Raw genomic sequence first — 21,640 nt, forward strand, 5'->3', positions numbered from 1 at the left:
TAAGGAAATGTTACAGTAACGGTTTTTGGTAACTACTGTGCCAATCCACAGTGTTACAGTGACAAAACATTTCTTTGTGTTTGTTATCTTTCTGAACAAACAGCAAAAATACATAAATAAATATGCAGAAATTAAAAAAATGCTTCAAGTCCAGTTTTTGTGTAATGTTATTTTCGATCGAAATTGATGTCAGTCCAAATAAGTTCGACCGGCATGATCAGGTGGGTTAAGGCATTCGATTCGTCATCTGAGGGTCGCGGGTTCGAATCCCCGTCACACTAAATATGTTCGCCCTTTCAGCTGTGGGGGCGTTATTATGTGACGGTCAATCCACTATTTGTTGGTAAAAGAATAGCCCAAGAGTTGGCAGTGGGTGGTGATGACTAGCTGCCTTTCCTCTAGTTTTACACTGCTAAATTAGGGACGGCTAGCGCAGATAGCCCTTAAGTAGCTTTGCGCGAAATGGAAAAAAAAACAAACCAAATGAGTTCTGTTGGTTGCAGGTTAAAATTGCGTTATATAATATGCTCACCTTTTAGCTGTAAGGGTGTTATAACGTAATGATCAATCCCACAAATCGTTAGTAACGAGTAGCCGAATAGCTCATACTGTTTGACCGCCTTTGTTTGTGTTTTCTTATAGCAAAGCCACATCAGGATATCTGCTGAGTCCACCGAGGATAATCGAACCCCTGCTTTTAGTGTTATAAATCCGTGGACTTGACAGCGGGGAAGTCGCCATGGTTTAACTGTTTATTTTTTTTCATAAAGAGAACTATTAAAGTTTACCTAAATGTGGCTCAGTACTTTCCTCCTAGATACCTCATATTTTAGGTCATTCCCCTATAAAATCACATACAATTTCCATTGGGAAAAATGGGCGTAAAAATGGTAAGGCACAGTATGTGAAGACAGACGAAGATTTTTTTCAATGGTAGATTAAATGATACATTGAAAATACACCCTTTCTTATTTCTTTATTATTTAAATATGATGGCATTAAAGAACCTTCTGTAAATGCTTTACTTTCTTTAATCTGAGATAAATTTAGATTTTCTGCTAAACTGATCCAGACTAGGTTATCCATTAAGTTTATTTACAGCTATTTTATTAGTATAACTGTATTTTGTTTTATAATAAATGTTAAAAACACTGTAATACCAAAAACAATTTTTAATGTGGATGTTTCGGAATTATCTCATCAGCGTTAATATCTCAAAAACGAAATTGTTCATAATATTAAAATACAGAAAACAACATTAGCACTAAGCAAGTCTAATACTCTGTATTAGACAGAGTTTGGTTTGAATTTCGCACAAAGCTACTACAGGGCTATCTGCACTAGCCATCCCTAGTTTAGCAGTGTAAGATTAGAGGGAAGGCAGCTAATCACCACCCACTGCCAACTCTTGGGCTACCCTTTTACCAACAAATAGTGGGATTGACCATCACTTTACAACACCCATACAGCTGAGAGGTCAAGCATATTTGGTGTGATGGGGATTCGAACCCATGACCCTTGGATTATGAGTCGAGAGCCTTAACCACCTGACCTATAATGGAATGTATGATAAAAGGTGTCATACACGTGTAATTAATAACACTGCTAAGTATAAACACTATATCTTTAATGTAACAGGGATATTGGTAAAACTACATGCACACAAGCACATGGAAGTTTCAAAACGAAACAGATGTACCGAAGTAATCCATCCAAGTCTTGTATGTGATTGCACAGTGAGAATAACAACCATCCCTTACTTCTACAAAACTTTTAAAATCACGTTATTAAACAGTCTCTCTATTTTCAGTAATCACCCAACATTAAATAATAACATCAACTCTCCCCTGTTGTGTGTTTGATATTTATTACTACTTCAAAGATCAAATGTTTCCACTTGATGAATTAGTTCCAAATACTGTGTGTTTTGAGAAATCAAAATTGATTTTCATTTATTAGTGTTTTTACTCAATGTAGGAATTCATTTACTCTACAATACACTTTTAATTACAAGATATTCATAAAATGGAGATTTAGGAATTCCTTGAGTGGCAGGATTAAACAGTTAAGACATCCTATAAATTTTCCTTTCCAAGAAAGACACTTTCTGTGTGACCCTCATGTTCATTTTCCATCACATCTATTAGGTCCATATTCTCCTTTCTTCCTCTAAAAGATATACTCACTTTTTCATGTTCATTTAGAAATAACTTTATTTCCTCGCCCTTAGTACCATTTGATAACTAGTAGTTCTGTCTATAATCTTTCATGAAAATCATGATATTGAATTGCAGATGACTGAATATGACACTAGTCTAGGTAGTGCTTTTCTACTGACATGACTAATTACTTCCTGAGAACTTTCTTCCCTTGTTACATGTCTACAACTATACAAACCCATTTACATCACAAACTTTCTTGTCCTCTATATTCATTTTTTGTGTTTTTACTTTTTGTCTGCTTTGTTTCATATTTTGAAAGTTTCCTACATTACTTTCTTCTACAATAACACTACCTTTAGCATATATTGAAGAACCAATATTATTTTTGACTTTATTACAATTACATTTAAGCATTAAAATCTTCAATACATAATCGTTTGACTTCAGACTTCCCAAAGAGCCATTAGAGGTTCTATTCATAAAATTAAAATCTCCCTCCACATAGAATACCCACCAAATATTTAAATCTTTCTCACACAGATTACTCACCAGATACTTAAATCTCTCTCACACAGATTACTCACCATATATTCTAATTAGATTGCACATATTTAACTATTTCTTAACATCTTTTGAATACATGTCAATATTTTTCTACTCTAGAATGTTCAGTCCCAACTGGCCATCATAAAACTCAAAATAGTGTCATTGTCCTGTTCTGTATAAGATCTAATAGAACAAATTACCATATAAAAAGTTGGCATAGTTTTCCATGGTACAGCAACATGATATTCTCAATTTACAGAACATAATTCCAACTTGTGTATTCCAGTTAACCTTTTTACATGGTTTCAGGACTAATAGACATGAGCTAGTGAAATGTTATGACAGTACAACTGCTGTTTAGAAAAATGTTACTCAAGTGATATTCAATTACAAAAAACAACACTTTTAATAGTTCTGTATCAAATATGAAACATATTTTTTACCAAATTCACAGTTTAGCATCACAATAACTGAAACACATTTCAACCTATTTTTCAACAGTTTTTAACAACTGCCACATATCTTTTGATAAACTTCTGGCCTTGGTAATGCACTGTTCCAATAGAGAGTCTGGTAGCTGTAGTCCTCCAGGTTTGTGAACTTTAGCAAGACTACCATCTTCCTGTAAAGCTATACTTAATATACCACCTGCTCCATATTCTTCTTCAAAAGAAGGATCGACTATCACGTGACCACCTTCTTGTTGATATACGAATGTAGTGGTTACAGGCTGTGATTTTACAGGAAGAACTTGACACACTTCACTGACTTCAATTTCTCCACTGTCATTATTCACAGTAACTTTTGGCAGCTTTGTATTTCTGAGAGCAGCCAACATTGCTAGTACTGCAGCATCAATTACATTACCCTCATATTCTAAGCAAATTATATCTACAAACAGACACCAAACAAGCTGACCTTTAACAGACAACTCTGAAAGAGCCACACAACCTGAACTGGTGATAATATCATTAAGAAACTGTGAAATAGCTTGGGACTGTTCACTAGGTGGACCTGGTCTAAAGAATGGACAACAAAGGGGTGGAAGGTCAAGGTTTACAACAAGAAATCCATCTCCTGGATTTTCAGGTCTGGAGTTTGCCAATTCGCCTTTAACACCACAAACCATTGTTGTCTTTCCCCGCCTCACAAGAGATGACCCATAGGCTGTGCCTATAGAACCAACATTTATTATAGTTCTTCTTGTTTTCCAGCAGTCCCGTCCATCAGATCTTTCCAAAACCATTGTTTCTGTAAAATTAACAAGGAAACAAAATTATGACTGTATCCACTTTATATAATTAGTTTAAATAAACATAACTCTGACAAAATAAATTATTCTAAAGGTACTTTACTACACCTATATTTATTTTATAAGAGGTCGTGTCACTTGTTACCATTACTAGTGGTAGTTAATACATTTCAATTTATGAGTACTGTTATGAGTTACTGTTACTACCAGCAGTTAGTAGATGTCAATTTAAGGGTACTGTCACATGTTAAAGTTACTACTAGCAGTTAATATATGTTAATTTTAGGTACAAGACAAAGTGATTTGGATGATAAAAAATACCCAAGAAATTTCACCAGATTGGTATTAGTCATCTGTACCAACATAAAATATGCAGGTACAAGAAATGTTTGCTCATTTTGTGAGATTATTAAAAACAAAGTAGCAACATTCTTCATTTTTCTCTGTATATGAATCAACTAGCTAGATGTTTAGTGGTCCTTCAAACTGAAACCAGACTTTTTAAGAAACAAAAAGTCATTAAATAGTAAAAAACTGGTTATACTAAAAACTGGACATAGAATTTGTATCTTCATTAGACATTGTAACTGTAAAGTCATATGGACAACAAACCTTGCATACCATAAAACAGGGTGATTATGGACAAAATCTATTTCCTATAATTTCACTATCAGTTTCACATGAGCTATTGGGATTACTACAGTCATGGTTTAATGACCTAAGCTGGTAAAATGTTAGAAACCAACAGGTCAAACATTAGAAATAAAAATCATGTTAAGTGATAGAAAAATACACGTTAAGAGTGATAAAAAATACATGTTAAGTGTAGTTTGTTCTCCACATTCGTCATAATTTGTTTAATATCAGAGGCATTAGAAATAGCATTTGTTCAACACTACAAGCTGTTAGTTGGGCTGGACTGTAGAAGACAAGATCTTCTGAAATACTACATACATGTATACAGTATGAAACCTATACATCTTGCATCACGTATCGGAAACTACAAAGAATAGGCTAAACTGCCCTGTTACCAAAACCAACAACAAAATGATCAAAATATCTTTTTCTAAGTATCTGGTCCAGTGAAAAAACTTCCACACTTAAAAATTTGGAATATTTTATGAATTTTCCACAGATTTCACTTATTCTTTATAGAAGAATGCCAAATAAGCATTAATCTAATTAAACATAAAATATTTAAACCTAACAATAAGGCAGTAAATGTTTTAGTTATAAATAACAGAAACAATGAGTGTATATTAGCAGTTTTTAATGCTACACTGTTTTATTCTTCCTACACATACACTAAAAATCTCAAAATCAGACATGGCAAAATTTGTAGAATAAAGTATATTTTTACAAATTTAATTCAATTATGAATCTGCAACTATTGATAGCCTGTGTAGACAAAGTGCAACTGGAATAATTAACATAAACTTAAAGCTATAGACCAAGTAAGTACAGATATTTGAAATGGACTACAGATAAAGATCCTGTCAGTAGTGTAGGTGGTACAGTACAACTTAAAATGTAGACATTTCAACCCCACCTAAAGGTCAATTTGGCATCTCCTCTTCTCTGCTTCAGATTTTTTATTGGATTAAATAAATTTTACTTTTGATTGGTTGAATACATTTTTGTTTTATTTAATCAATATTTATTCTATTTTTAATTTTAAGGTTTTTTTTAATAATTTAAAGTTATTTTTAGGAGGCCATATTACTATTTGGAGAATCTTCAAAAATCTTCTTATATATATATGTAATAATATATATATCTACAAGTAAATCATTTCCTCAAATTCCTGTGAAAGTCAAAAAAAAAAAAAATTATTTAACCTATACTGTGCACTTCTACATATTTAACACTATTATATGACTTGATACTACATCAACAAAAATGACATTCTGTACACTCGTACCACATTAATTACCAAATGACCAGATATATATATTATTCTTAGATAACAAAACTACTATAGTACAAATAAATACAATGCCCAGTATTGCAATTTTCTGTAAGGCTTGCCACTCACCTTGAGAAAAACAACAAAAAACATTTAGCCATTAAAAGTGTACTTTAAGGGTCGATCGCCATTTTAACATCTTACTTACTTTAAGAATTAATAAAAAATGTAAGGAACATAAATCTTACAATTACATACTTATCCATTACCTCGTATAATACTAACCAAACTCCTACCAGCGTTAAGCCTTATGCTCAATTTACTGCGCATGCACTAGTAAATTCAAACTTTTCAATAGTAAGTATGAGAAACAAAAAGGTGTATTATATATATGTTATATATTTAGCTATACCTAATAATAAACAGCTTGCCTTATTAATATTTGTATTTCAGTACATCTTTAATCTGTTGTTACAACCGTTTTGTACGTCTTCAATCTTGTTATTAATATTAATCAATACATATCCATCAGCTTGTTTTTAATTCTTCTTCAAGTATTAAATTTTTAATATATTATTTTAAATTCTAAGCTCTTTCTTACTTTTCGATCATCTTTTAACTTTCTTTACATTTTTCTTGGTTTTGGTTTTCTCATTTTTGTTCTTTTATTTTTATATTTCTTTCTTCCTAATCTTCTTTGAAAGTTCTATTTCTTTCTGGTCCAAAATGAACTGGTGATATTGTGTTCGACTTTCAATCTGCGGATTGGAATCCATTACTGAATATACTTATCCTTTTAGCTCTAAGAATTATCCCAGTGGCTAGGTGGTAAATATGAAGACGTATTGTGCTAAAACCTAGTTTCGATACCCGTTGTGAATCTTGCACTTAACATCAAACAAACATCGTGAGAGTATTAGAATGTTAGGGTAAAATATTGGTAGTGGGTGATGTTGACTATGTGTTTTCCTACTAGTCTGTTTCTTCTAATTTATAGTTAAACTAGAATACGTAGTCCTTTAGCAGCAAATTATACAAAAAAACGTCTCTTTCTTTTTCTTGTGTTTTCGACTGTTTTATAACCTATAGCTAATTTTCAACCTCGCTTAGTGTTCATTTCTTCATGTTGAAGTTTAATACAAATTATATTTCATTTCCACAGTTATAATTCCACTTCTTGCATCAATGTATTCTTTTGTTAGGTGAGTTCTTTTGGATTACTGGGTAAAAATAATTCACATTTAAATTAATGTACTGATAATGAATAAAATCGTTTAGTTAAAACGTTTGCTACAGGTTGTGTTTACCGATAGACTTAACTTCACAAACACCATTCCACAACAATTCTAAAAGTAATGCATTTTAACTCGTATTAACTTACTTCCAAAATTTCCCCGCTAATTGATGAATAACATACACACTAACTGATTAATTTACTACTCGATTAATTGGGAATAGACCCATTAATTCTCACTGTCCAACTCACAACTGATTTATATTCAATCTTACTAGTTTTATTTATATTCAGGAAGCTTCCAAATTCTAACTGTTATGACATTTCTAGATGTTATATCATCATTATGCCATGAAAAGCTACCTTAGCAAACAAATGTATAAATTAATTTACTGAAAACAAAAGTTATGACACTATGTTTCTGACATACGCCATGGAAAACAAAACCAGCTTGTGAAGGGGCAGTTTAATTGGTTTGCTTTGTTCTGAATTTTGCGCAAAGCTACTCGAGAGCTATCTGCGCTAGCCGTCCCTAATATAGCAGTGTAAGACTAGAGAGAAGGTAGCTAGGCATCACCCTCAACCGCCAACTCTTGAACACTCTTTCACCAACGAATAGTGGGATTGATCGTAACTTTATAATGACCCCACGGCTGAAATGGCGAGCATGTTTGGTGTAACAGAGATTAGAACCTGCGATCCTCGGATTATGAGTCCAGCGCCTTAACCACCAGGCCAAGCCAGGCCTGGACCTTTATGTAAATTACATACAAACAAATATTGAATACAAAAAACAAAAATAAACAAACGTTCCTTTATTTTAAATCTGAACAATAGAACAAGTATACACAAAACATCCATTATTACCTAATAAAAAAGTTTTTAGAATTTGGGTAAATAACATTTACACATCTTTACTGATACAAAAGACAAAATTGTACTTAAAACACAAAATTTTCTCCTCCTATTGGCTTAGTGGTAAATCTAAGTTCTCATATCGCTAAAAATCGGTTTTCTATATCGGTACTGACCACATCACATAAAACCTATTGCGTAGGTTTACGCTTAATAACAAACAAACAAAAATTTGAAATACTTACATTAAAACCAATGGTTAAAAAAACTTTCTTTTATAACAACAGTATAATACACTTTCCTGTACCCACAAATATTTATAGTAGCAGTACAAAACATTTTCTTGCACTTAAAAGTATTAATAAAAAATAAATGTATTACACCTTCTTATATTCACAACTGCTAACATATGCTCTATGTTCCTTACTGTGAAACAGTCATGCTCAGTCTTACTGCACTGAAAGTAGTGCTTATGCTAGATTCTGATTCTCTCGTTGTTGTTGTTTTTGTCCCTCACTGGGACAACAGTAAGTCTAAAGTCAGTGATTCAATTCCCCTCGGTTGACGCAGCAAAGTTTATGAAGTGTTATTTATGTTGACCATCCACGAGTGGAATCATCACACTGCACAGTCAGATGCCACTACTACTGTCATGGCATTCAGTGAATTGACAAGCTCTCACTGTTCTACAAGACAACTTTTTATAATTTACACATTTCACGCTTGATGATTGCTAAACACTAAATTTGTGCAGATGCAACGTTGTAATCCAATGTGCTATCATTCCTTCCAGATATTTAATGATACATGGTTCACATGAATGGCAAACTCTCTACTATGTCGGGAGTATCGGTAATGGTTAATAATTATTACATCTACGAACTCTTATTTCTTTATCATACAATGTTTGTTAGGGTTTTATGTATATGGCCTTCAGCTCTTTTATGGTAGGTGTCTGTGACTTGTTGGTGATAGATTCAAACAATAAACGAATAGCACATAATTCACTTGTTTCAAAATAATGTATTCAAGACAAGTCAAACGTACGTACAAAAATTCTCTATTTGCATTGTAGGAAATCTGAGTTTTACATAAAACTCCAAAATATTATCTTTATTTTTTAAATCAAAAGTCCACTTACGTTGATTGAAGTACGTTAGAATCTAACTGACAAGAGAACTATTTTTCTCTACTCCGATCACTATAGAATCACTTTTGCTACCTCGTAGGTTACAACAGTTGTATTCTGAGCTTCGAATCATTGTTTCGTTTTCATCAAAGACTACACAGAGGGGTTCGACTGCTTATGAACACCTTTCAACAAGACAGATTATTCTCCTTATCTCTATTAAACTGTGAAACTCACTATAAAATATTGCTCGTTATGGCTAGTCATTTATACACCACTTAAATTCACCTTTTCTTTCACTGATTAATTTTCTGACTGAACTGAGCTTGATTTCACTTAATTTTACGTTTCTAGTTCTTAACTCGTGCTGGATTGGTCGGATATATTTATACTTTGTTCACTGAGGTCTCGAACTTTCTATAAAGTATACTGATTATGCTGATATAACATTTAACAATACTCAATTAAGGTAACGAGAAAAATAGCAAAGATTCGAGTAATGTAACGTTAACAATATTAACAAATCTTCCACAACAATGTAATTGAAAACACAACGTACGACTCATCCCGACACATTAAACTTGTCATAACTATCGCGTATAAAATGATTAACGTTTACTTTTTTGTTATTAAAAACTAAACAATCATTAGATGATTACTCACAAAATAAATTACATAATATCGCCTACATTAAACAGTCTTGTATATCTATCTATCAGTGTTTGTGTTCATCACAGAAAATGTAGTTATAGGTCTTACTTCTTTCTGCACCTATTATATTACCGTTTCAATTAATTCTTGCTGGTAACAGTGTCCATCAGAAATGAATAATTTCACTAAGAACGTTATTTTTAAAGAACGTTCTAAGAGTTTTAACGACGTAAACTATTATAGTTCACCCACATTTGTAATAATTATCTATCCACACTTTAGAGAACAAACGTTTCGGTAACAATACACCTAGATTTTACTAAGTGAGATGAATAATTGCGTATCAGGAAGTGAAACGAATGAAATACCTTGTTGAAACGTTGTACGTTATAATAAAAAAATTAATTACTAAGACAAACTGTCTCAAAAATTTAATAGTTCACATATTGTTCAGGGAATGAAATGACTGGTCATAGTTTAAGAACTGAAATACCTTGCCACATTTCTTAGTCGGCCATAAATGTGTTTAACTTCATCACATAATGTATTAGTGTAGCAGTTTTAAACAAATTGGCCAAAAACAGTCACTCATAAAAAATAAAACTCAGGAAAAATTGCTGATATATTTTAAAGAGACATTAAGTTTCAACGTTACGTCGTGGGTCTGGATTATAACATCAAGTATCAACGTCAAATTTATCTTTTGAGGGACTGGATTAGGACATTAAATGTTATCGATATAATTTGTATGTCGGGATTATAATAATAAATGTCAACGTTACATTTATACTTTCTATATATGAATTAGTATGTCGGGTGTTAGCATTACATTTATACTTTTTATATATGGATTAGGATGTCGGGTGTTAACGTTATATTTATACTTTCTGATTCAGGATTAGGACTTAAAGTTTCAAATTTATATTTACATTGTGTATTCGGGTGGAAACATTGTTAACGTTATATTTATACTTTGTGTGTTTGATGAAAACATTGTTAACGTTATATTTATACGTTGTGTGTTTGATAAAAACATTGTTAACGTTATATTTATACTTTGTGTGTTTGTTGAAAACATTGTTAACGCTATATTTATACCTTGTGTGTTTGATGAAAACATTCTTAACGTTATATTTATACTTTGTGTGTTTGATGAAAACATTGTTAACGTTATATTTATACGTTGTGTGTTTGATGAAAACAATGTTAATGCTATATTTATATCTTGTGTGTTTGATGAAAATATTGTTAACGTTATATTTATACCTTGTGTGTTTGATGAAAACATTGTTAACGTTATATTTATACCTTGTGTGTTTGATGAAAACAATGTTAACGTTATATTTATATTTTGTGTGTTTGATGAAAACATTGTTAACGTTATATTTATACGTTGTGTGTTTGATGAAAACAATGTTAATGTTATATTTATATCTTGTGTGTTTGATGAAAATATTGTTAACGTTATATTTATACCTTGTGTGTTTGATGAAAACATTGTTAACGTTATATTTATACCTTGTGTGTTTGATGAAAACATTTATATGCAAAAACGGCTCAACAAGTGGGTTTCTCGACATCACTGATGAAAACATTGTTAACGTTATATTTATACCTTGTGTGTTTGATGAAAACATTGTTAACGTTATATTTATACCTTATGTGTTTGATGAAAACATTGTTAACGTTATATTTATACCATGTGTGTTTGTTGAAAACATTGTTAACGTTATATTTATACCTTGTGTGTTTGATGAAAACATTGTTAACGTTATATATATACCTTGTGTGTTTGATGAAAACATTGTTAACGTTATATTTATACTTTGTTTGTTTGATGAAAACATTTTTACCGTTATTTTTTCCATTGTTTGTTTAATCAGGAATGTTTTACATATTATTACCAAAAGATGTGTTACGGTCTTGAAAGTTTATGAGTTTTGATCCTGTTTTTTTTTTTTTTGTTATTTATGAAATGTTTAAACTTTCACGTCATTTTCTGGATTTATTGACAAGTTCTGTTCTTATTTTTTAGACAATAATAATTTTAACTCTCTTTTTTTTTAGGAACGTAAGTAGAAAACAATAAAAATTCTGTCATATAGTTCCTATAGATCTAGGATGTTTTTATGTAGTACTACACTCGAATATATAGTTCTGGAAGAAACAATGGTCTAGAAACACTTGCGGTGGACGATGCTTGGACCAGATTCATCGTATTCTTGTTTGGAGATCCACATCTGCTGGAAGGTGGACAGAGAAGCCAGGATGGATCCACCAATCCAGACGGAGTACTTCCTCTCAGGAGGTGCGATTATTTTGATCTTCATGGTGCTGGGAGCCAGCGAGATAATTTCTTTCTGCATCCTGTCTGCGATACCTGGGTACATGGTGGAACCGCCCGACAGAACGACATTAGCATAAAGATCTTTACGTATATCAACGTCACATTTCATGATGGAGTTGTAGGTGGTTTCGTGAATTCCGCAAGACTCCATACCCAAGAAGGAAGGCTGGAACAGAGCCTCGGGGCAGCGGAACCTCTCGTTACCGATTGTGATGACCTGACCGTCGGGCAGCTCGTAGGACTTTTCGAGTGAAGAGGAGGAAGCAGCTGTGGTCATTTCCTGGTCAAAGTCCAGAGCAACGTAACAAAGCTTTTCCTTGATATCACGTACAATTTCTCTTTCGGCTGAAAAAAAAAAAATTATAAAAACCTTATCACTTACACGTGATTATCTATCTATGGACTCTGAACATCAGCCTAATGAATTATTAATGTTAACCTACCTGTGGACTATTAAACATTAAACAAATAATTTGTGTGTGTTTTCTTATCGGAAATCCACATCGGGCTATCTCCTGAGCCCACCGACAGGAATTGAGCCCCTGATTTTAGTGATGTAAATCCGTAGACTTACCGCTGTACTAGCGGGGGTCCTTAAACAAATAAGCTGTTCATGGTAATCTAATAAATGAGTGTTAAACAAATAAACTGTTCCTGGTAATCTAACAATGGAATGTTAAACAAATAAGCTATTTATGATAATCTAACAATGGATGTGAAACAAATAAACTATTTATGATAATCTAACAATGCAGTGTTAAACTTTAAAACAATAAACCAAATTATTACAAAAATATAAATATAATTAATTTCTTAAGAAAACCTATAAGAAAATAATTTGTGAAATTCTAACAATTATTCCAAAATCAATACTACAAACTTGTTGTGAAAGTTTGCTTGTTTTCTGAATTTCTCGCAAACCTTCACGAGGGCTATCTGCGTTAGCCGTCTCTAATTTAGCAGTGTAAGACTAGGGGGAAGGCAGCTAGTCATCACCGCCCACCGCCAACTCTTGGGGTACTCTTTTATCAACGAATAGTGGGATTGACCGTCACATTATAACGCACTCACGGCTGAAAGGGCGAGCATGTTTGGTGTGACAGGGATTCGAACCCGCGAATCACCTGACCATGCCTGGCCTATTGTAAAAGTATAACAGGATTTACATCATACCTGTTGTTGTAAAGGTATAACCACGTTCTGTCAAGATTTTCATCAGGTAGTCAGTTAAGTCCCGACCAGCCAAGTCTAATCGGAGGATAGCGTGGGGGAGGGCATAACCTTCGTAGATCGGTACGCAATGAGTCACTCCATCGCCGGAATCCATCACGATACCTGTGGTTCTACCGGACGCGTAGAGGGCCAGCACGGCTTGGATAGCCACGTACATAGCTGGGGTGTTGAACGTCTCGAACATGATCTGTGGTTGAACATGAGTTTAAATCTTATTATCACCTAACCACTCACAACGTTCAAGTTTATTTCAAATTCCTTTGATATACTTCACATTAAAAATCTTTCAATGACAGAGAACAGTGCTAGTTTTGTTTTTATTATTTGTTGCTTAGTTGAAAGGCAAAAATCAATATTAATTAACTTGTTTTATCGCGTTTTATTCTGCAATAAAACTGTCAAGATAATAGCATTAAGCCAGTCATATTACTTCGACATTCCAAATAAAATCACCAGATTTATTTTAAGGCTTGACAACTTGCTTAAATCCTTCAATTGGAGACATTTGAATTATTAGGTGTTGGTTTTTGGCATACTTTCTTGTTTAACCTATAATATGAAAAGTTTTTACACAGCATGAAAAAATGTGGATCTTATAAAGTGGTATAATTACGTATTATTGATCTGACAAAATCCTTTAATTTGATATGTAATCAATCTTTCAGCTTAGGTCTTTAACAGTAGTTCGTTTTTAAACCAAATCCAACACCAGTCCTCTAGAGTACCTGTGTGCTGATTATTAAATGTACTGATTGTATTTAACCATTATCAAAAATTGTTTCAGAACACAGATGTAATGCATTAAATATATTCCTTACTGCATATAAAACATAAGTGTTTGTTTCTTGTTGGTTCTCCATGTTAATGTTACTCAAGAAACAAGTTTCCAAATGTTTACTTTTGTAAACTATAGTAACACGACTTGTAGAAACAATAACGTGTAACTAGAGTATTTAAAAAACTGATTATCTAATTGTTTGTTTGTTTAATGATAAACATTGGGCTATCAGTACTTGCTCACCGCAGAGACTGAATATCGGTTTTCAGTGTTTTAGGCACCTGATTTGCCGCTTGGTCATTAGGTGTGGTGGTTACGGAAAATATAGACACGTCAATAATGTATTGTTGTATTATACATTTACGTTTTTTGTTTCTTTCGATATTAATATTTGAGAAATATTACTTTCGTATTTCCTTTTTTGCAAATTCAATAATTATTTTATTAATTATCAACTAATTATAAAATAATTACTTTCATAAATAACTTGTTTGTTTTATACGTGTGATAAAATGTTTCATGAAAAAGGTATGGCTATGTGGAAAATTAGTCCTAGACATATAATGTTAATTTGGCTTATTGTTTGGAGATATTTGTTATGTCGAATTAAACCCAGAAGAATGAGTTCGTATGTTGAACCAGACTAAAAAGAATGAGCTAATATGTTGAACCAGATTGTGAGGAGTTAGGTAATATGAGTTAATTATTCAATTGAATACATAAATACCTGGGTCATCTTTTCCCTGTTAAGTTTGGGGTTAAGAGGAGCTTCTGTTAGGAGAACAGGATGTTCCTCAGGGGCCACACGAAGCTCATTGTAGAAGGTGTGATGCCAGATCTTCTCCATATCGTCCCAGTTGGTGACAATTCCGTGTTCGATGGGGTACTTCAGGGTCAGGATACCACGTTTACTCTGGGCCTCGTCACCGACGTAGCTGTCTTTCTGACCCATACCCACCATTACACCCTGAAAAATAATAAGAGGTAAGATTTTTATTGTATGAGGGTGAAATATATTTGTCACTAGAGTGTTATATAATTGTTTTTCGATAAAAGAGAGTACTGCACAGTTATCCATCACTTAGAAAATACAATAAATCCTATATTTACCTGGTGGCGAGGACGGCCCACGATGGAAGGGAACACGGCTCGTGGAGCATCGTCTCCGGCGAACCCGGCTTTGCACATTCCGGAGCCATTGTCGATTACAAGGGCGGCGATATCTTCGTCACACATGGCGAAGCCTGAATTAATAAAAAACATAAACAACAATATTATGATAACAAATCTTCATCTTTCTTTAATTACTATTGTAACGATTTGAAATAAATAGAACATTAGAATGTTCATTAAAAAGTAAAAACAACAACACTTAAACGTATCCAATATTATGCATCTAGGATCTCGGAGATCAGCGCTGAAAGTGGATATAAAGAAAGTTTGGCTGATAAATTAATGAATACAGTAATCTCCTTATGTTCCTCTCTACTTGCTAAGATGGGATAGAAACAAACTTGAAAACAATAAAATCAATAAGGTAAGATTTAAGACTCATGTCAGTTTAATTACGATATAGGAAGCGACGGAATTATCTTAACAACAACGATCAGAGATTCAAAGTCAATTAGGTGTGATTCTCTTTGTCAACCTAAAGATGGCCGGAGAAGGTGAAATGTTGTTCTCTACTTTGTTTTAATTAAAATTTTAATACCCATACCAGCAATCTTCAGAATACAAGGTGTGATTCAAGACTCATGTCTCTTTAGTTACAATACAGGAAACGACGAGCTGCCTTCACTACAACAGTAAAAGACTTAATAAGGTGTGACTCAAGACTGACGACTGCTTCACTTCCGTTCTGTAGCTTGAATTTCACAGTTGATATGTCTCCCTGCTCATATCAAGCGTATTTCATTGTTATAAGTTTCAAACCCAAATCTATCCTATTTTCTTTACATTAGACAAAACTATACAATGGGCAATCCGTGCTTTGTCTACCATAGATGTCGAAAGTTGGCATTTAATGTGACTTGCCACTGGGAAGTGAGAGGCTACTGTTAATAATTATGTCAACACCCTGTTCCCCTAATTCCTTAAAACATTACGTTTTGGGGGAAAAGGTGTCTTAGTTTTCAAATTAATTTTCCACTTACCTTATCTGTAAGTTTCTGATACGGAGAGTAAGACTGGTCGACGTGTTGCGAATTACACGTATGTTCTGGTAGTGGTTGGGAGAGAAATGGTGCTAAAACAATCTATATAAAAGCTGTTATCGGTTACCATAGTTATGTCGACGTGTAAGACAAATCTTTGATCACCTGGAGAGCAGAGCGACACCTTACCTTATATGGTCATAACAAGAGACCATAATAATTTGTTATCGAATGCATTTTAGAAGTACACGAGATAAAACTACTGTTATCTCTTTTTGACTCTTAAAATAAACAAGAAAGAGAAACCAGAAACAATTATACTTAAAAAACACACCAAAAAACAAGCTTTCGTAATAGCTATTTGAGAATCAAATTAGAATTTAAGTGCTGTAAATTTATAAAGAGGACTTTTTAAATAAAGCCAACATGTTCAACAAACCTTGTTAAATAGGTGCTTTCCCATGTAAATACCGGATTTTAGATAGGTACTTCCTTTAGAATTGGGCTTTACCAAATTAATACTATACCAACCTAGTACCTTGCAAAACTAATATGAAACCAACCTGGTACTATACAAAATTAATACCATCGAACTTAGTACCTTACAAAACTAATAACAAACTAACCTGGTACCTTACAAAACTAATAACAAACCGACAATTGAACAATGTTTTTATCAGTACTTTGTGTCATGTTTTATCCACGGTGAACGTGTGTAAATTAGAACGCCTGTATTGTTTTATTTTTAATAATTATTTCTAGCCAAATTAGAAATAATTTCGAAGTATCCGTTAAAATATTATATCAGTTATTAAGGTTAAAAGATTTAATTATCTTTTGATGAAACATTGTATCAACGTATCTGAAAAAAAACCCACTATACCAGATATTAACTTTAGTTACCACAGTTCCATCCAACACTACAAAGTAATGTTCTGGACAACAAGTCCTCCATTCTCGATAAACTTATATGCTCGGACTTAAGCCTGTTGTGGTATGATTAGACTGGATATAGGTGTTTTTACGATTACCTCAGTGTTTGTATGTTACTTCTTTTTAATCTGAGACCTCGAGGATGTCGTCAAACACTTAGTCCCTAACTTTTTGTCTTCTCATCAGCAGAAATAACGTTGTAGCGAAAATAAATACATCAGTTTACTGTCAATAAATAACAATGACCCCAAACTAATGTAAAAGCGTCTCCCCAATAGTTATGTTTTATTATTTAATATAAAACTTAGATATGAGTAACTTAATGAGAACAGTGTGGTATGACTCATTCTCGTTGCTACAAATAACATTACTAAATATTGTAAAAATACAAGTACTATAATAATAATAAACTAACTTGTATGAAAGGTAATGTAAACATGGTAATCCATACATACTGTGTTATTCTAAGAAAGGTAGTGTAATAGTATAATACTGTGTTACTTGTATGAAAGTTAATGTAATCATGGTAATCCATACACACTGTGTTATTTGGAAATATCAAAGCTTATTATGCTGTGAGATAAAATTATAAGGTGACAATATTGATATTTCTATACCTACCTTAAAGAAGTTAAACTAACTATATAACTTTGTGAGTTGTATTTAAATGACAAATACGTGAATTTTAGATTAAAAAAAAAAAAAAAAAAAAAGGAACAGAAAAGAGTATATGGAAAGTAGAAAATAATTTCTTATTCAACCATCAATTATTGTGAATGTACATTAGTATTCTGTGGTATTACGTTAAGTGTAAAAACATATAACTTTATTTTGATATAAAATCATTGTCAAAGTTAATGTATGGTGGACATAGAATTTCTTTTAGTTAGTTGTCATGTGTGTGGTATGTTTGTTTTGTTTTTTTCAATATAGAAACTGATTACTTGTCTCTTATGTTTCAGTTATGGTGAATTTCGTTAACTTATACCTACTTGTATAAGAAGGTATACAAGATATACCTTGTATATCTTTTACCTTTAAAAATGTAAAGCCTTTTTAAGGTCAAACTAATTATAAAGAGATTAGTGGTAAATTGTCATTTTATGACAATTTAATTATAATAGACTTAATTAACTGATAATAATTTAAATAACACTAATTTAACTATAATTAGTAAACTAATTGCTTATAGAATAATATATGACAGCTTCTAAGATAGTGACAGCATCTTCTTTCTAACCATTGATGATGTGTTGAGACAATGACGTCATCATCCCTTTCTCACAGCATAAGTGACCATGTAATCATCTTTGACACAAGTTCAATATCGTGTGGATCTATGAGTTAGTTTAAATTTTTTGTAAACTTATAACTTAATAGAAAATATATGAGCAAACATCAAATCATTCATTTATTGCTTTTAGTTACAGCAAGTACAACTTCTAGACTTGTAATATGATCGAATCTTGTCATATGACTCGTATATTTTTAGTGTTCACAAAGGCAACTCCAAAGTTTGTAACATAATACATGGGATGCCCACATGGTTACTGGTGTTTCACAAGATACTTTAGACAGTTAATACGTTCTATATGTAATTATTATGATATGGATTGTCATTTTAATACCTCTTTATTGACATGTTTATACAAACAAAACCTTTGTCCTATCTTTGGCTTAAAATAAACTTATTGCTGGTGTTAGACAAATCAAAACTGACCATTGTAAATTATTTAAGATCTTCGTCTAATACAGAGGAACAAAGTTTAGATTGTAAATATACTGAATTTGTAAAACATGAAAGAAAAGACATGTTTTATCTTTTACGATAAGAAACTTGAAACATACTGTAATCCATAATACTGTGTTCGTGTATGAAACTTCCAGTATACCGAAATACAATTTCTAGATTGTTTGTCCGTTTTGCATAAACCATCAAAATATTTGTTGTTTTTGGTATGCTTCCTGTCTGGTAAAAATTTAGGTATTCCGTGATGTTTGTGTATGTATGACACTTTACACGTCTTTAGTTAAGTATTGAAGGTCAGTTTTACAGTGTAACTTTAGTGCACGGCTGATTTAGTTTTCAAATATTTTGCACAGTTTGTAAAATAAAGAAATACTATGCTTTATTCATGGTGGTCTACACGAAGAAGTATATACTGCAGGTATTATTATACTGATATGTATTTCAGTACTTGATGAACTAACGAGTTTGTGTGGATAATATCTTAGTGTATATTGAAGTTTTGTTAAAAGTTAGGTCCGAGGTGTTACATTACTAACTTCAATAAAACGTCTTCATGTATGGTGCACATTATTAAATAAATGTAAATAAATTACGGCCTATAACTGAATACGCCCAGACATTTGTAAAGCGAATATTATATAAAGTTTCTCATTAAATTTATAGTAACTGACGTTTTGTTAAGAATCTATGACAAAAGCTGAATTGTTATAGAAAACTTTAATAACTTGGTTTAGAATTCATAGTCCCTGGATTATTTCGGGTTCTGAATTGCTTCACAAACCGGGTAAACATGGTCAATTCAGAACTGCTTTTTTAATGAAGCTCAAATGCTATAATTGTGTACACAGTATTAGGTTTAACTAGAATGACATCAGTTCGGGTTTGCTAGTCTGAACTTTGTAATTCTTAAAAGTCAGTGTAGAGATTATATGCTTGCAATATCCTATTAGTGCTTTAGCTTCAGACTCTCTCAAGTTCTAGTGTTTTGAATATTGCTTGTCATTAAGTCGTTCATTTATCATATTAGTTATGTATGATTTATGAAACATTAAGAGTCTTACAAAACATTGTCTGAAAAAAAAGACATTAACAGTTTAGAAATGTATTCCACACTTTCATAAGTTATGTGTGAGTTTATCGGGCTAATTAAATGATAACGAAATGTAAAGCCTTTTTAAGGTCAAACTAATTATAAATAGATTAGTGGTAAATTGTCATTTTATGACAATTTAATTATAATAGTCTTAATTAACTGATAATAAATTAATTAATTTGTGTTAAGCGTCTTTTTAAGAACGATTAAATTATTTAATTAGTGATAATTATAGACATGAAATTGTTTGTAATTAAGCACAACTTTACACTATGGGCTATCTGTACTCTGTCCACCCCGGGTATCGAAACCCGAATTCTAGTGTTGTAAGTCCACAGACATATTGCTGTGGCACTAGGGTGCTAGACATGCACTTTATAAATCATAGCCGCTTAGAAACATGTTCTATAGTTTATGTTACTATCACCTAATCATCCATCATGACTGCTTGTCATGGAGGCCAAGCAACGCCCCTCTAACGACATACCATCTGGTGGCAACACTTCGAATTTCGATGACATCACTTTCTCTCCCCCCATTGTGGCGACATCCTTTGGATATTAAAGTGTTAGACTTTCTACTGTTGTCTGTTAAAGTTGTAGAGAAAGATAAAGAGTTAAACAACAAGTTATTAATATATGTGTCTGTTAACGTTGTAGAGAATGTTAAACAGTTAAACATTAAAGTGTACGTGTAGAAGAAGCTGGTCGGTTGGTTTGGTGTTTTATGGAGAAAGCAACTAGGCTATGTGTGCGAAACATTCAGTAAAACGTTAAAATTCATAAAAAGAAATTAAGGTAAAACAAAACAAAGTTTAATTCTTGACCTAAAAGAACATAAATAACATTAAAACCAATGCTTACATCTAGTCTACAGCGCTGAGAGAAAAACTACAGTAATACAAGTTGTTAAGTACATTCTGTCGCATAATTATAATTATTATAACTCACCAGGAAGATAAACAGATAAGTTAAAAAACCACCGTTAGTTACCTGAATTTGGCCTTTCCAGTCCTGTTTCCGAGTTATTTGAAGTTACGACCATTTTTTAATTTCAAATCGAACTAGATGGACTTTGATTCTTAAAAAGGAATCACGTTAAAAAAGGTCTAATGTATAAATTAAAAAAAATAAATAGTATTAAAAAGATTAATGGCCTTTAAGAAACTAAAAAAAAACATTTCTAAGGTGGACAGTGCCACCATCGCCAATAACACTGTCTAACGTTACGGATAAACCTTGGGACGAAACATGTTTAAAATGGTGCCGTCGTTGACAGTCGTAATGACAGCAAGACAGTTAAATGTGGCTTATTGTGACCTGAGTGTTACACAGACAACACACTGGTGCATCAGTCCCAGATAAAAGAAAATAATAAGTTAAAAACCGACTAATGCATAGTCTGGTTAGAACAACTTCCTCTTTCCCATCCATATGAAAATAAGACGGCCAAAGTCCAATAGTGGGTTTTATCTGCCAAAGTTTGTTTTCATTTTGCTCACTCCAAGTCGACTGCTAACTGACACAGAGCTGAGCCTTGAATACAGGACCATGGTCTATGTATGAAACAAACACAGCAGTGATAATGACAGAACAGACAGAGTTATCTGCGGTGTCGC

General features: G+C 32.6%; 2 protein-coding genes and 1 long non-coding RNA gene across 7 annotated transcripts; all 3 read right to left on the reverse strand.

The window, feature by feature from the left end:
- Nucleotides 1–3,090: 3,090 nt before the first annotated feature.
- On the reverse strand, nucleotides 3,091–6,218 carry LOC143237967 (exosome complex component RRP43-like). 5 transcript variants are annotated; one of them, XM_076477778.1, is made up of 2 exons: nucleotides 6,136–6,218; nucleotides 3,091–3,959 (listed from the first exon to the last, which is right to left on the reverse strand). In XM_076477778.1, exons 1-2 carry the CDS (start codon nucleotides 6,194–6,196, stop codon nucleotides 3,196–3,198), a joined length of 825 nt encoding a protein of 274 aa, XP_076333893.1. In that variant the 5' UTR covers nucleotides 6,197–6,218; the 3' UTR covers nucleotides 3,091–3,195. The 5 variants fall into 5 exon arrangements, with proteins under 5 accessions (XP_076333893.1, XP_076333897.1, XP_076333896.1 ...); XM_076477782.1 differs by having other exon boundaries at nucleotides 6,125–6,198; XM_076477781.1 differs by having other exon boundaries at nucleotides 6,115–6,194.
- Nucleotides 6,219–11,143: 4,925 nt separating this feature from the next.
- LOC143236978 (uncharacterized) lies at nucleotides 11,144–11,460 on the reverse strand. The gene is made up of 2 exons (XR_013019827.1): nucleotides 11,351–11,460; nucleotides 11,144–11,253 (listed from the first exon to the last, which is right to left on the reverse strand). It is a non-coding gene; the product is annotated as an uncharacterized LOC143236978 (long non-coding RNA).
- Nucleotides 11,461–11,727: 267 nt separating this feature from the next.
- LOC143236977 (actin, cytoplasmic type 5-like) lies at nucleotides 11,728–16,386 on the reverse strand. Its single transcript, XM_076475727.1, has 5 exons — nucleotides 16,247–16,386; nucleotides 15,204–15,337; nucleotides 14,821–15,060; nucleotides 13,256–13,502; nucleotides 11,728–12,427 (listed from the first exon to the last, which is right to left on the reverse strand). Exons 2-5 carry the CDS (start codon nucleotides 15,327–15,329, stop codon nucleotides 11,910–11,912), a joined length of 1,131 nt encoding a protein of 376 aa, XP_076331842.1. The 5' UTR covers nucleotides 15,330–15,337; nucleotides 16,247–16,386; the 3' UTR covers nucleotides 11,728–11,909.
- Nucleotides 16,387–21,640: the final 5,254 nt, after the last annotated feature.

This window comes from Tachypleus tridentatus, chromosome 13 (genome assembly GCF_004210375.1).
Source record: "Tachypleus tridentatus isolate NWPU-2018 chromosome 13, ASM421037v1, whole genome shotgun sequence".
Lineage (NCBI taxonomy): Eukaryota > Metazoa > Arthropoda > Merostomata > Xiphosura > Limulidae > Tachypleus > Tachypleus tridentatus.

What these genes read in the sequence shown, in the direction of transcription:
- LOC143237967 (XM_076477778.1), bottom strand. Translation starts at nt 6,196, where the DNA reads ATGCGCAGTAAATTGAGCATAAGGCTTAACGCTGGTAGGAGTTTGGTT. An exon ending in TTTGGTTAGTATTATACGAG is followed by an intron (nt 3,960 to 6,135) that starts GTAATGGATAAG and finishes TTAATTTTACAG; the next exon opens with AAACAATGGTTTTGGAAAGA.
- LOC143236977 (XM_076475727.1), bottom strand. Translation starts at nt 15,329, where the DNA reads ATGTGTGACGAAGATATCGCCGCCCTTGTAATCGACAATGGCTCCGGA. An exon ending in TGGGCCGTCCTCGCCACCAG is followed by an intron (nt 15,061 to 15,203) that starts GTAAATATAGGA and finishes ATTATTTTTCAG; the next exon opens with GGTGTAATGGTGGGTATGGG. An exon ending in ACAGGGAAAAGATGACCCAG is followed by an intron (nt 13,503 to 14,820) that starts GTATTTATGTAT and finishes GTTCAACCACAG; the next exon opens with ATCATGTTCGAGACGTTCAA.